General features: G+C 38.2%; 1 protein-coding gene across 3 annotated transcripts in view; it reads left to right on the forward strand.

The window, feature by feature from the left end:
- Positions 1 to 14,392, forward strand: part of SMARCC1 (SWI/SNF related BAF chromatin remodeling complex subunit C1) — a gene marked incomplete at its 5' end in the record, with an annotated part of 178,823 nt that overhangs the window by 93,868 nt on the left and 70,563 nt on the right. For all 3 annotated transcript variants that reach the window (XM_082847256.1, XM_082847255.1, XM_082847257.1), the window contains one exon: positions 5,407 to 5,466. In XM_082847256.1, coding sequence (XP_082703382.1) covers positions 5,407 to 5,466 — 60 coding nt within the window. The remainder of the gene's footprint in view (positions 1 to 5,406; positions 5,467 to 14,392) is intronic.

Here is a 14,392-nt window from a genome sequence, read left to right on the forward strand (position 1 = left end):
TTTTTTTTTTTTTTTTTAATTTATTTTTGGGTGCGTTGGGTCTTCATTGCTGCGGGCAGGCTTTCTCTAGTTGACGTGAGCGGGGGCTACTTTTTGCTGCGGTGCATGGGCTTCTCATTGTGGTAGCTTCTCTTGTTGCGGAGCACGGGCTGTAGGCACATGGGCTTCAGTAGTTGTGGCACATGGGCTCAGTAGTTGTGGCTCGCGGCTCTAGAGCAGAGGCTCAGTAGTTGTGGCACACGGACTTAGTTGCTCTGCGGCATGTGGGATCTTCCCGGACCAGGGCTCAAACCCGTGTCCCCTGCATTGGCAGGCGGATTCTTAACCACTGCACCACCAGGGAAGTCCTGGAGCTTAAACTCTTAAAGCTAACATCTTAAATCAGCCAAGGAGCAGGGGGGTTGGGGAAGGACACATTAGATTCAGAGGCACAATGATAAAACTGATGCCTGACTTTTCAACAGAAATGATAGAAACCAGTGGACAGTTTAATAATATTTTTAAATGCTGAAAGGAAAATTGTCACTGAAATTCTGTATATAGTAGAAATACCTTTCAAAGTAGAAAGTGCAATAAAGGCGTTCACAGACATTCAAAAGGTAGAGCAGTTATCACTAGTTCACAATGTAAGGACACTAAAGGAAGTTCTTCAGGATGAAGGGTAATGATTCCAAATGGAAGCACGTGATGCTAGAGAAGGAATAAAGAGCATGGAGAAGTGTAAATAAGCAGTTAAATATAAAGGAATGTAGACTTTTTAAACAACGAACATTTTAGGAGGTTTGTAACATGTAGAAATGACAAAAATAGCAGAAAGGCAGAAGAAGAATAAATTGAGTTAAACTGTTGTAAAGTTCTGAAATTGTTGAGAAGGATTGATTATAGGGTAAACTAATAATTTGATAAAGCATTTTGGGAGGGGACTGGATCTGCATGGAAGAATAAAGGGTGCCAGAAGAGGTCAACATATGGGTCAGTATTAAAGACATTTCCCTTTTATTTTTAATTGTTTAAAAGGATAATACTGTTTAAACCAAAAATAACAATATGTATTTAGGTTCACAGCATATTGATATTGAAGACCAAACATCACTAAAAGGACAGGAAAAGGAATTGGAAGTATACTGTATTAAAGTTCTTACACTATATGTGACAGTGCTAAAATATTATTTGAGAGTACACTGTGACAGTTTAGAGATGGATATTGTAAATCTTAGATTAACTATTTAAAGATGCATAACTAATAAGCCAATAATGGAATAAAAACAATAATACTTCACAAAAATGTTACTCCACAAGAGGGAAGGAAACAAGGAACAGATGGGAAGAATAGAAAATAGCAAGATGGAAGATTTACATCTGACCATAGGGATAGTAGTATAGAATTGAACATTAATGGTTTTAATATTCCAATTTAGCAGCAGAGATTGTCAAATTGGTTTAAAAAAATCAAGGACAAACATGTATTGTCTACAAGAAACCCACTTTAAATACAAAGACACAGACTAAAAGAAAATGAGTGGGAAAAGACATACCTTCTAAACAAAAGGAAGCCAGAATCACCATATTAATATTTATAAAAGTAGTAGACATCAGAACAACTTATTTTACCAGAAGTAGAGGTGTTTCATAATGATAAGGGGATTGATTAATCAAGAGGACGCAATCATCCTAAATACATATGTACCTAATTAAAGACCTTCAAAGTACATATAAAGCAAAAACTGACAGAACAGAAAGGAGTAATAGGCAGACACTCAAGTATAGTTGGAGATTTCAACGATCCTTTCTCGGTAATTGATAGAACAAATAAGAAAGTCAGCAAGAGTATAAAAGACCTACATCACCACTATCAACCAATAAGGTCTATTGGTATTCATAGAAGATTCTGCAAAATAGCAGAAACACATTGTTTTAAAGTTCTTGGGGGGACTTCCCTGGTGGTTCAGTGGTTAAGACTCCACGCTTCCACTGGAGGGGGCGTGGGTTCGATCCCTGGTCAGGGAACTAAGATCCCACATGCCACGCAGTGCAGCCAAAAAGTAAAAAAAAAAAATAATAATAATAATAAAATTCACGGGGAATACTCAACAAAATGTACACAATTCTGAGCAATAAAATTAGTATCATAAGTTTTAAATGATTGAAATTATACAGTGTGGTTGTATGATTTTATACATATGGAATGAATGTGGTTGATTCACCACAGCAAAATTAAACTAGAAACCAAAAATAGGAAAACAATGGAGAAGATTAATAAAATAAGAAGATGGTTATTTGAAGAGATCGATAAATTTGATAAACCTCTAGCCAAGAGTGATCAAGAAGAAAAGAGAAAACACAAATCCCTGATCAGGAATGAAAGAGTACATCACTGTTGATTCTACTTATATATAAAGGCAATAAAGAATATGCTTAACAACTTCGTGGTAATATATTTGACACTTTGATGAAATGGGCAAATCCCTTGAAAGCAACAAAATATAAAAGTCGGGACTTCCCTGGTGGTGCAGTGGTTAAGACTCTGTGTTCCCAATGCAGGGGGCCCACCTTCAATCCCTGGTCAGTGAACTAGATCACACATGCATGCTGCATCCAAGAGTTCGCATGCCACAACTAAGGAGCCTGCGTGCTGCAACTTAGGAGCCTGCAAGCCACTACTAAGGAGCCCACCTGCCACAACTAAGACCCAGTGTAACCAAATAAATAAATATATTTTTTTGAAAAACGAAGATATAAAAGTCTTCCCAGGATAGAGATAACTTGACATATTAGGTTAAAAATAATGTCCTCCAAAGAAATCAGGTCCTCATACCTGTAACTTGTAAATATTACCTTATATGGAAAAAGATCCTTTGCAGATGTGATTAAGTTAAAGATTTTTAAGATGAGATAATCCCGTATTATTCTGGTGGGCTCTGAGTACCATCACGTTTGTCCTTATAAGAGAAAAGTATAGAGATTTTACATACAGGAGGAGGCTGTAAAATCTATGTGATCTTGGATGCAGATACTGGAATGAGGTGGCTACAAACCAAAGAATTCTGGGGCAGCCACCAGAAGAAGGAAAGACAAAGAATTTATTCTCCCCTAGAGCTTCCAGAGGGAGCATTGCCTTGCTAACACCTTGATTTTGGTTCAGTCATAATGATTTTGAACTTCTATCCTCCTGAGCTGTGAGAGGATAAATTTTTGTTATTTTAAGCCACCAAGTTTGTGATAATTTTTTAGAGCAGCCACTAGAAATTATATACTTGAACCACCTTATTCAAGTGTATAATTTATACACTGTTATACAATATCTATATGTAGTTAAACGTCTTCCTAAAAACAAAACTCTATGCCCAGATGATTCTGCTGATGAATTTGTACCAGGCACATAAGGAAGAAATAATACCAATCTACATAAGTTCTTCCAGAAAGTAAAAGTGTAGAGAACACGATTATAGCTAAACATGTATGTACCCAATTATCCAACTTCTGGCTATATAGACCAGATAAATGGGTTTATAAAAGAATGTGCGAGAACATCCATAGCAGCCTTATCCAGGATAGTCAAAAACTGTAAATAATATAATGGGTAAATTGTGGTTTATTCAAACAATGTAATGCTATACAGAGATGAAATGTTTCACTTCTTTATATAACAGTGAGGTTGAATCTGCTTACCATAATATTGGACAAGAAACCAGACCCATAAACTACATACTGAATGGTTTTGTTATTATAAAATTCAGATCCACAGAAACTAGCCTACGATTGTAGAATTCAGAATAGTGTGTATCAATACTTTTGTGGTTTGTTAACAACTGGAGGTTAAGGGGGGGTGCTTTTCAGTATTGATTTGAGTGTTGTTACATGGGTATTATAAGTAGAATTGTAGTCACACTGTACACATAAGATTTGTGTATTTTGTTATACATATATTTTACCTCAATAAATACAAAAGAAAGAAATTCTAAAATCATGTAGAAACCCTGGCCCTGATGAAGTTACTCAAGTTGTAATCAAGAGGAGAAACATTAACTGACTTAAGCCAGTAGGAATGGGGAAAATCCTTTCTATGCTTTGTGGATGAGAAGTGGGGAAATGGTTGCTGTGGACCTACCCAGTAAATGCCATTCATGTCTAGGTTATACAGATCTGCCCTATATTTGGGTCTTCTTTTTCAGAAATTAGATTAAATATTGATGAATGTTGTTCCACTCAGGGCTCCATATCTGATTGATGGTCACTTCTGATGTTTGTTCATTAAGAGTAGCCTTTGGGGGAATTCCCTGGCGGTCCAGTGGTTAGCTCTCACTGCCAAGGGCCTGGGTTCCTGGTCAGGGAACTAAGATCCCACATGCTGCCAAAAACAAAATAAAAAAGAGTAGCCTTTGGTTCTCTTAAAGTAATCCTCAAGGAGTCTGAGCAGTGTATTGGGAGTTAAAGCTACATACATCTTTTCTTCCTCACAAAGGCATACTTTAGGCTTTTAATCCTGCAATTCTTAGATTCCTCTTCTTATTCTGTATTTAAAGACTAGTTATTTTTATTTATTTATTTATTTTGCGGTACGCGGGCCTCTCACTGTTGTGGCCTCTCCCGTTGTGGAGCACAGGCTTTGGACGCACAGGCTCAGCGGCCATGGCTTATGGGCCCAGCCGCTCTGCGGCATGTGGGATCTTCCCGGACCAGGGCACGAACCCGTGTCCCCTGCATCGGCAGGCGGACTCTCAACCACTGCGTCACCAGGGAAGCCCAAGACTAGTTATTTTTAGTACATTTTTTGCAAATGAACAAATATTTCATAATGATATGGATTGAATATTATGGAGACCTAATAAATCATAATTTTTACCTGCAGTGTATAGCACAGTCGTGCAGAAAGGTTGAGTCAAATGAACTGAGAAACTTTATTGACACAAAGGAATCATGGACTATAGAAGTTTTCATTTCTTAAATTGTAATCTCCCAAAGTAGAATTTTCAGAGAAGGGATAATATGTTAGAATGTGTATTTTGAATTAGTAACATATGTGGCTAAAGAATAATATCAAGTATACTACACAGCCAGTCCTCTTCATGAATGGAGTAGAATCTGCAAATCAAGAAGTATGAGTCAGTTGATTTGGTTTTACACAACACAGACTTGGTTTTCTTATAAATGATAGAAATAAGTGGTCTAAGTAATCCATGTCTAATGTCTAAGTAGTCCATGACTCCTTGGTAGATAGCAAGAAATCTTTGAAATAAGCCAGCCTTTCTGTTGGGAGTTTTGGTTCCTTATGTGTTTTATTCTTGTTACTCAGGGACTTACTTTGGTGGATTGCAGAAAACGGTCTGCAGAACTTAGAAGGGAATCCTGATGAGCTCCATTCAACCTTTAGGAATGAGTAAATAATTTCTGAATTTTTATCTTTAGAGTAAAGGTGCTAGTGCTGGAAGAGAATGGACTGAACAGGAGACACTTCTACTGCTGGAGGTAAGCAGATTAGTGATGAAGCCCCTTTATTCATATGAGATGGGTGCTAACTTTCTGTGACTAGCATTTTAAATATACCTTTGGAATTTATCCTGAAAATTTTCAATCCATGTAATGAGTTTTAATAGCATTTTCTTGGGCTGTTGCAGTTTAAATATCACACTGGAGTTGATGTGCTAGCTGTCAGTAGGGGAGATCAAGCCTGGATATGTGTTATTTTGGCTCAGGTTGGGTTCTTTTTGTTTTAAATCTGTTGCCAACAATTAAATATTGCAGATTTTCCAAAGCAATCTAGACATCTAACTCTTCCTCCAAAATTAGAAGATCTGGCAACTCCGGGCCCTTATTCTCAGATAGCAATAATTAGCTGGCTGGCCTTGGGTAGCAGATGTTCCTTTGAAATGGGGCATTTCTTCATAGTCCAAATTTTCTTAACTTAGCCCTCCTCAGTCATTGTAGATTAGTTCCCTAGTGCTTGTATGCAATTGAGTGTACAACCTCCGTATTTCCCAAAAGGATTTCTGAAAAGTGGATGAAGATACCTGCCATTGAAAAAATTATCTTGATTATGAAAGCAGAAGACTGTGATAAGCCCATGATTATGCATCGTGTCTCTGTCAGTCAGCATATTGAATGCTTTTTTAATTTCGTTGTCTTTAGAGATTCTTGCAAATTCTTACAGAACTAGATCTCAGAATTATTTCTCCTCTGAAGGGTAGGAAAAAGAGAGTATTTGGTTTCATATTTATCAACCAGTTCCAAAGAAGGACTATTTGTCTTTAGTTGTAGAACAACAATTGTTGGGGTAAAATGGAGACTTCATGACACTACTTAGTATTTGTGGATAGTATGTGTGGGAGCTGAATTAGGACCAAATGAGGAAGTTTATTGTTAAATATGTTAGGAATGCTTTTGCCTACATGGAACAGAAAATCTGACGAGCAATACATTAAACCAAAAGAACTTTGGTTTTTTGTTCAACTAGATTTCTTCAGATTGGCAATTCCAAGATTCTTTCCACTGTTCAATTATATCATCAGGTCCCTAGTTTTTCTGTTGTTTTGTTCTGCCTTCCGTAGCTGTCCACATTCTGTCTCTTTGTGTTCTGGTCACAGGAAGACTGGTAGTTCCAGACTTCTCATCCCTATTTAAAACAGAAAGAGAATTGGAAAAGGTACCTGGGGACTTCTCTTCCTGGGCTCTTGTGAGGAAAAGCTTTCCCAGAAGCCCCTCATCAGTGTTTCCTTTCTATCTCACTGATCAAATGGGTCTCATAAACACCTAGTACTGCGTGTGATCCTGGGAAAACAAATACATGGCTTTCTAGTTTCAATACTGGGTTCAACCTGGAAGAAGTTGATGATTGCTCCTGGTAATTACTGGCAGCATCTACACCAATTATAACTGTAACATTAGAGCAGTGAATTTATGGAGGAAGAGCGCTCCCTTTCACTGGAGTACTGCATCTGATCGAAACTTGATATCGTATAAAATATGCAATTCAGAAATCAAGTATCAAATAAAAGATTAGGCTAGGTCAGCAGTTCTCAAACTTTCTGGGCTCAAGAAGCACTTGTACTCTCAAAATTTTTATTGAGGACTCCAGAGAGTTTTAATTTATGTGACTTTATCAGTATATATATATTTTTAATCAGTATTTTTTAAACTAAAAATTAAAACTGAGAAGAATATTTAATTCACTTAAAATAACAGTGAACCCCTTTTGAGTTAACATAATTAACATTTTTATGAAAAATATCTTTTGAAAAAAGATATTAGTGAGAAGTGTAGCATTTATATATTTTAGCAAATCTGTAATATTTGGCTTACTAGAATACAGCTGGATTTTCATATTTGCTTTTCTACCAGGTATGTTGTTTTAGTTTAAGTATATTAGGAAAGTCTGGTATCACCTGGATATGTAGTTGGAAGCAGGAGAAGTATCTTAATGGCCTTTTCAGGTAATTATGAATATTCTTCTGTGATACAGACATGTCCCTCCTTTTTTTTTAAAAAAAAACAAATTGAAGGTTTGTGGAAACCCTGCATTAAGCAAGTTGGTTGGTGCCATTTTTCCAACAGTATTTGCTCACCTTGTGTCTCTGTGTCACATTTTGGTAATCCTCACAATATTTCAAACTTTCTTATTGTTATTATATTTGTTACAGTGATCTGTGATCAGTGGTCTTGAATGTTACTCTTGCAAAAAGATTACACACTGAAGGCTCAGGTGATGGTTAGCATTTTTTAGCAACAAAGTATTTTAAAATTAAGGTACAGTGTTCTTTTTTTTTTTTCTCGTTTGCGGTACGCGGGCCTCTCACTGTTGTGGCCTCTCCCGTTGCGGAGCACAGGCTCTGGACGCGCAGGCTCAGCAGCCATGGCTCACGGGCCCAGCCGCTCTGCGGCATGTGGCATCCTCCCGGACCGGGGCACAAACCCGTGTCCCTTGCATCGGCAGGCGTACTCTCAACCACTGTGCCACCAGGGAAGCCCCCAGTGTTCTTTTTAAGATATATAATACTATTGCACACTTAGTAGACAACAGTATAGTGTAAACATAACTTTTATATGTGCTGGAAAACCAAAATATCCATGTGACTTGCTTTATTGCAGTATTCGCTTTATCTCAGTGGTCCAGAACTGAACCCGCAGTATCTCTGAGGTATGCTTGTGTTACATTAAAACTTGACCACTGATAGTTTCTTAAAGCTTAGTTGCAGTATGGAATCCATTGGTCTCTCTTGCCCTAGTAATGGATCTTTTATCCATGTATGATTGCATAATGTCTTTCATTGATAAATTGGAAAATATTGGTTTACTGAATTATGCAGATCTTCCAAATGTTGATGCAGTTCATGATACAATATGAAAAAATCTAATTTGATAATACTGTGACCAATCTCATTAGAAAAGTCTTTTAAAAAGTAGAACAAGCGGGACTTCCCTAGTGGCGCAGTGGTTAAGAATCTGCCTGCCAATGCAGGAGACATGGGTTCGAGCCCTGGTCTGGGAAGATCCCAAAATGCCGCGGAACAACTAAGTCCGTGCGCCACAACTACTGAGCCTGCGCTCTAGAGCCCATGAGGCACAACTGCTGAAGCCTGCGTGCCTAGAGCCTGTGCTCCACAACAAGAGAAGCCACCACAATGAGAAGCTGCGCACCACAATGAAGAGTAGCCCCCCCTCGCCACAACCAGAGAAAAGCCCGCATGCAGCAATGAAGACCCAACGCAGTCATAAATAAAAAAATAAAAAAAAAAAGAACACGCTTTCATGGCAGATAAGTATTTTTCACAATTGTAATTTTCACTTAATCATTGGCAATAAACACCATCAGTTTTCCTTGGAGTGACTTTTTTTTTTTTTTTAAGTCTTTATTGAATTCGTTACAACACTGCCTTTGTTTTATGTTTTGGCTTTTTGGCTGCGAGGCATGTGGGATCTTAGCTCCCCGACCAGGGATCAAACCCATGCCCCCTGCATTGGAAGGCAAAGTCTTAACAACTGGACTGCCAGGGAAGGGAAGTCCCTGGAGTGACATTTTTGAGAATCATTGTTTATTTTTGAGAAAATGTCTGCCAGATATCTGTGTCTGTAAAACCGTGGTGTGTTAGCAATTCGTTCTAGTGATGATGTTCAGTGAGAAGAGTGGCTACTTGAACTTGAAACTCAATCACAAGTGCTTTTCTTTTAGACAGCTGTCATGCTTTGAAAGTTGATATTTAGTCCTCTTGTGTACCTCCCATTTCATAACACTGAAGATTAAAAACACATGGGCTAAGATATTTAGATTCAATAAAATTAATTTTTACTGTTTCATCAAGGAAAAGTTTAAGTAAAGTTGGCTTATTTTGCTTCTGCAAGTGTGCAGCACTGAAGAATAAAATGACAGGACAGTATGGTGCCACTGCCTTGATTCATACTAAGGGGTCATACTAATTGCTTTTGCACCATTGAGCAAATGTCAACGTAATGAACAGACAGTAAGGTCCTAGTATTATTCTGAAAATGATTTTGATCTTTCAGTTCCTGTGAAAGGGTCTGGTGCTCCATGAGTATCCAGGCTACACATTAGGATACTTTGGGCCTGGTGATGGCTCACGTTTCTGCATTGCTTTAATTTGATTTTGAGTTGTTCCAACAGTTGTGGTTCATTAAGAAGTTTTAGTGGTGTATTAACTCTTCCTTTTCTTTTTTACACCCCTCTTCTACTTTTCCTTATTCTCTTAGTCTCTCTCTCTGTGTCTCTCTGGATCAAAATTCAAAAATATTTGTTCTTTTTGAGTTTTTTTTTTGTTTTTTTTTTTTTTGTTTTTGTGGTACGCAGGCCTCTCACTGTTGTGGCCTCTCCCATTGTGGAGCACAGGCTCTGGACGTGCAGGCCCAGTGGCCATGGCTCACGGGCCCAGACGCTCTGTGGCATGTGGGATCTTCCCGGACCGGGGCACGAACCCACATCCCCTGCATCAGCAGGCGGACTCTAAACCACTGCACCACCAGGGAAGCCCTCTTTCTGAGTTTTTACCACTATTTTAATTTATTCTTATCTGTCCATTGAGTATCAGTGATATGCAAAGAGCTTCTTTTCTGAGCTCCTTTTTATTTATTTCAATGCTGTCTTCTCTAGCCATATGTGCTATGGATGTTAATTTTAAAGTTCTCAGTATTTGTGGGGGAATGTATGGGATATGCATTTGTATTGCTTGTTTAGAATCTGTGGGCTCTAGGGAGAAATTAAATTGTGCAACACTACCTGAAACAACAGGCTCCTGTCAGTCAGCTCTTTTCCTTGCTGCACATTGATAGTCAAAATTTTCTCCTCTGCTACATTAAGATTCGTGGATAGTATATACAGAGTGAGGTCAGAATGGTGAAGCTACTGTTTAACCTGAGCATATTCAAGAAAACCACAGTATCCCCACACAGTAGTGCATTTTCTCTCCTGCAGGTGGAACCTGTGCAGTGGTTGATTTTTCTTTTAAACATGCTGTTGAATCAACAGGTGTTGTCTGTGCTTACACAAAGAGAAATAAAAGGCTTCCCAACAGCATTGTTTACCATTAACACCTTCTGTTTTTATAGTTTATTGGTAATTAATAGCTTAAGACTATGAAGTCAGAAGAAAAATTTTTAATCGATTTATAACCAAAAACATGGTCAATTTCTCCCTGATAAATCTGGAAGATTCATTAGGGTTTATTGTTGTCTGCCTACCCCTACCCTCGCCAAAATCATACCATTTTATCGGACAAGTATATCACACAGGCAGCTTCCCAAATATTTAGGATTATTGTTGAGACCACCACTTTTTTTTATTTTTAACCTATCCCATGCTTCGCTTTTTTTTTTTTAACTTCTTTTTTGGAGTATAATTGCTTTACAATGGTGTGTTAGTTTCTGCTTTATAACAAAGTGAATCAGTTATACATATACGTATGTCCCCATATCTCTTCCCTCTTGTGTCTCCCTCCCTCCCACCCTCCCTATCCCACCCCTCTAGGTGGACACAAAGCACCGAGCTGATCTCCCTGTGCTATGCGGCTACTTCCCACTAGCTATCTATTTTACGTTTGGTAGTGTATATATGTCCATGCCACTCTCTCACTTTGTCCCAGCTTACCCTTCCCCTCCCCATATCCTCAAGTCCATTCTCTAGTAGGTCTGTGTCTTTATTCCCATCTTGCCCCTAGGTTCTCCGTGACCTTTTTTTTTTTTTAGATTCCATATATATGTGTTAGCATACAGTATTTGTTTTTCTCTTTCTGACTTACTTCACTCTGTATGACAGACTCTAGGTCCATCCATCTCACTACAAATAACTCAATTTCGTTTCTTTTTATGGCTGAGTAATATTCCATTGTATGGAATATTCCATTGTGTATTTGTGCCACACCTTTCTTTTTATGGGTGAGTAATATTCCATTGTATATATGTGCCACATCATCTTTATCCTTTCATCTATTGATGGACACTTAGGTTGCTTCCATGTCCTGGCTATTGTAAATAGAGCTGCAGTGAACATTTTACTACGTGACTCTTTGAATTATGGTTTTCTCAGGGTATATGCCCAGTAGTGGGATTGTTGGGTCGTATGGTAGTTCTATTTTTAGTTTTTTAAGGAACTTCCATACTGTTCTCCATAGTGGCTGTATCAATTTACATTCCCACCAACAGTACAACAGTTCACTTTTATTTAAAAATACTTTATTTGATATGGTTTCTTATCAAAGCACAGTTATTGTATGCAATGCTGCAGGTTATTGTTTTTGGTTGTGTTCAGTTTATTGTGTTCCTACAAATATTGGGGGCATAATTTCAATTTTGCAAATAACTAAAGTGGAATCTATTCATTGGACAAATGAATGCAGTTTGAAAAAGATCTTTAATTGGTAGACATGCATAAGATCAAGAAGATGGAGTCATGTTTGAGTAAGATTTCATTTGTAAAATGTGTGAGGAATTTCAGGTATTTCACCTGAAAATGCATCATCAGTATAAGAAGCCACAAAATGCATCATCAGTATAAGAAGTCCTTACAGCAGTTTGAAATGGCATTGATAGAATCAGGGTGCCAGAAAGAAGAAATAGCACCATTCTATTCCATAGTGACTAAGGGGATTTTTAAAAAGAGGCTTTCACGATTTCTTTTAAGTCCACAACTGATTACAGTATTCTTCCTGGTCATTTATCATTGTCCCTGGCTTTGAAATTGAGAAAACTTGAATCTGTGAGCTTGTTGGTTCTACCTGGTTAACTTGTCTTTCTCATGCCTGCTTTGCTTTCTCATGCTTTGTATTAAATAATTAATGGCCATAAAATCTTGCACCTACAAAGAAAATCCATGATACGTATTAATATTTGTTTATCCGTAGATGGGTTTCTCATTTTATACTGGCCAGATTATAGAAACAATAGCATTAGAAGGTATTCAGTAAGCAGCCTCAAAGATTTTTCTCACAGTGTGCATGCACTTGACCTACTTTGCCTTGATATGCAACCCAAGAAATATTTTTTCCTGTGTAATTTTATTTATTTTTTATTGAAATACAGCTTATTTACAATATTGTGTTAGTTTCAGGTATACAGCAAAGTGATTCAGTTACATATATAATTTTTCAGATTATTTTTATTACAAGGCATTAAATATAGTTCCCTATTCTATACAGTAAATCTTTGTTGCTTATCTTCCTGTGTAATTTTGAATTACACTTTAGATGAGTATGTCTTCCAGTAAAAAAAAAAATTGTCTTGAGGAAAGCCTTTTTTTTAAAATACAGGGGGGTTTTGTTTGGTTGGTTGGTTGTTTGGTTGGTTGGTTTTTTGGCCGCGCCGCTTGGCTTGCAGGATCTTAGTTCCCTAATCAGGGATTGAACCTGGGTCCCTGGCAGTGGAAGTGAAGAGTCCTAACCACTGGACTGCCAGGGAATTCCCCAGGTTGTTTTTTTGATGTTTGGAGCCATGCAAAAGTCAGATTCCTTTCCTTCTTTAGTCCAGTTACCTGTGGTTAAATTGAGCACATTTTATTGGGTACTATGTTTCAGGCACTGTGGCAGATGCTGTAGATTGAGATGGCTAGGCCATAGTCTCTAGAGTTAAGGAATTCATAGTCTAGTCTGTGACAGAAACCGATCAAAACACAATTAGAGATATGACTGGAGCATGAGAGGTACAGAGGAGTGGCTGCGCATCTGGGCTGGGTGGATGAGATATAATGGACAGCTTCCTGGAGTGGGGTGCTGGTGTTGGTTCTAGTACATGATATTTCCAGTGCAGAACAAACTGTACATAGGCACAGTACTTAGGAACAGTGTTGTGAGATCTGGGTATTTTTGGAGCATTAAAGAGTACGGAGGTGAGGGGGAAGAAGTAGCTGAGCCCTGGTCATGTTTGGCCTTAATTCCGTAAGATAATGATGAACACTGAAATAGTTTCAGGCAGGAGAGAGACGGTGTCCTGTGTCAAACATACTTCGCTCTAGCAACAGGAAGAAGGATGAATTTAAGGGTAGAGAGACAGGCAATTCTAAGAATCCAAGTAAGCAGTGGTGAAGACCCCAGTGATGACAGGAGGAATGAAAGTGTTTTGTAGTGTAAAATGTCTCCTAATAACTTTTCTCTATATGTCATCCTTCTCCTTCCTGGCCAGTTGGTCACCATGTCGTTTTGAAAACATCTCTTCAGTCTGCCCCTCTTATGTAATGCCAGTGCCCAGGCTCAGAACTTGACTGTTGCTCAGCCTTGTGCTCTGGCTTGAATTTTGCATGACAGTTCCTTAGCTTTATTCTGGGAAAAAACCTTCCTGAACTTTCTTTTTTTCTCTGGCTGAAGGAAAATGAATAAAGAAAGAAACTTTTAAAAATAAGTTTGTTTGAAAAGGTTACGCTAGAACATGTCAAGAAAATCTCTACCCAGAATCAGAAACTTCCGAGTCTCAGTTGTATGTTTCGGGCCTCAGGGACCCTAATGAGCTAGATTGATATTTGTTTTTTGTTACAATCTGCGTCTTTTTTCTAAAGTAATTCCTTTTAGAACTACCCAAAGCCACAGACTGTCCAGAGGATACCCAGAATTAGCCTTGTTTTTCAAGGGATTTAATGAGTAAGGTGATTTGTTGGCTTGGGTTTTTGAGGAGTCCTGTACCACTCCAGTGAGGAAGAAAGCCTGGAGCAGCAGTTGGAGTCCAGATTTAAGAATTCACTGAGGTGGGACTTCCCTGGCAGTCCAGTTGTTAAGACTCCATACTTCCAGTGCAGGGGGTGTGGATTCGATCCCTGTTCAAGGAACCAAGATCCCGCATGCCTCATGGCATGGCCAAAAAATAAAATTAAAGTAAAAAATTAAAAAAGAATTCACTGAGGCAATAAACACGGAGAGAACCATCATCATGGTGAACTCATCTTAACGCAGTATTAGCAAATCAGGCT

The sequence above is a fragment of the Leucopleurus acutus genome (genome assembly GCF_964270905.1).
Source record: "Leucopleurus acutus genome assembly, chromosome: 10".
NCBI classification, from domain to species: Eukaryota; Metazoa; Chordata; class Mammalia; order Artiodactyla; family Delphinidae; genus Leucopleurus; species Leucopleurus acutus.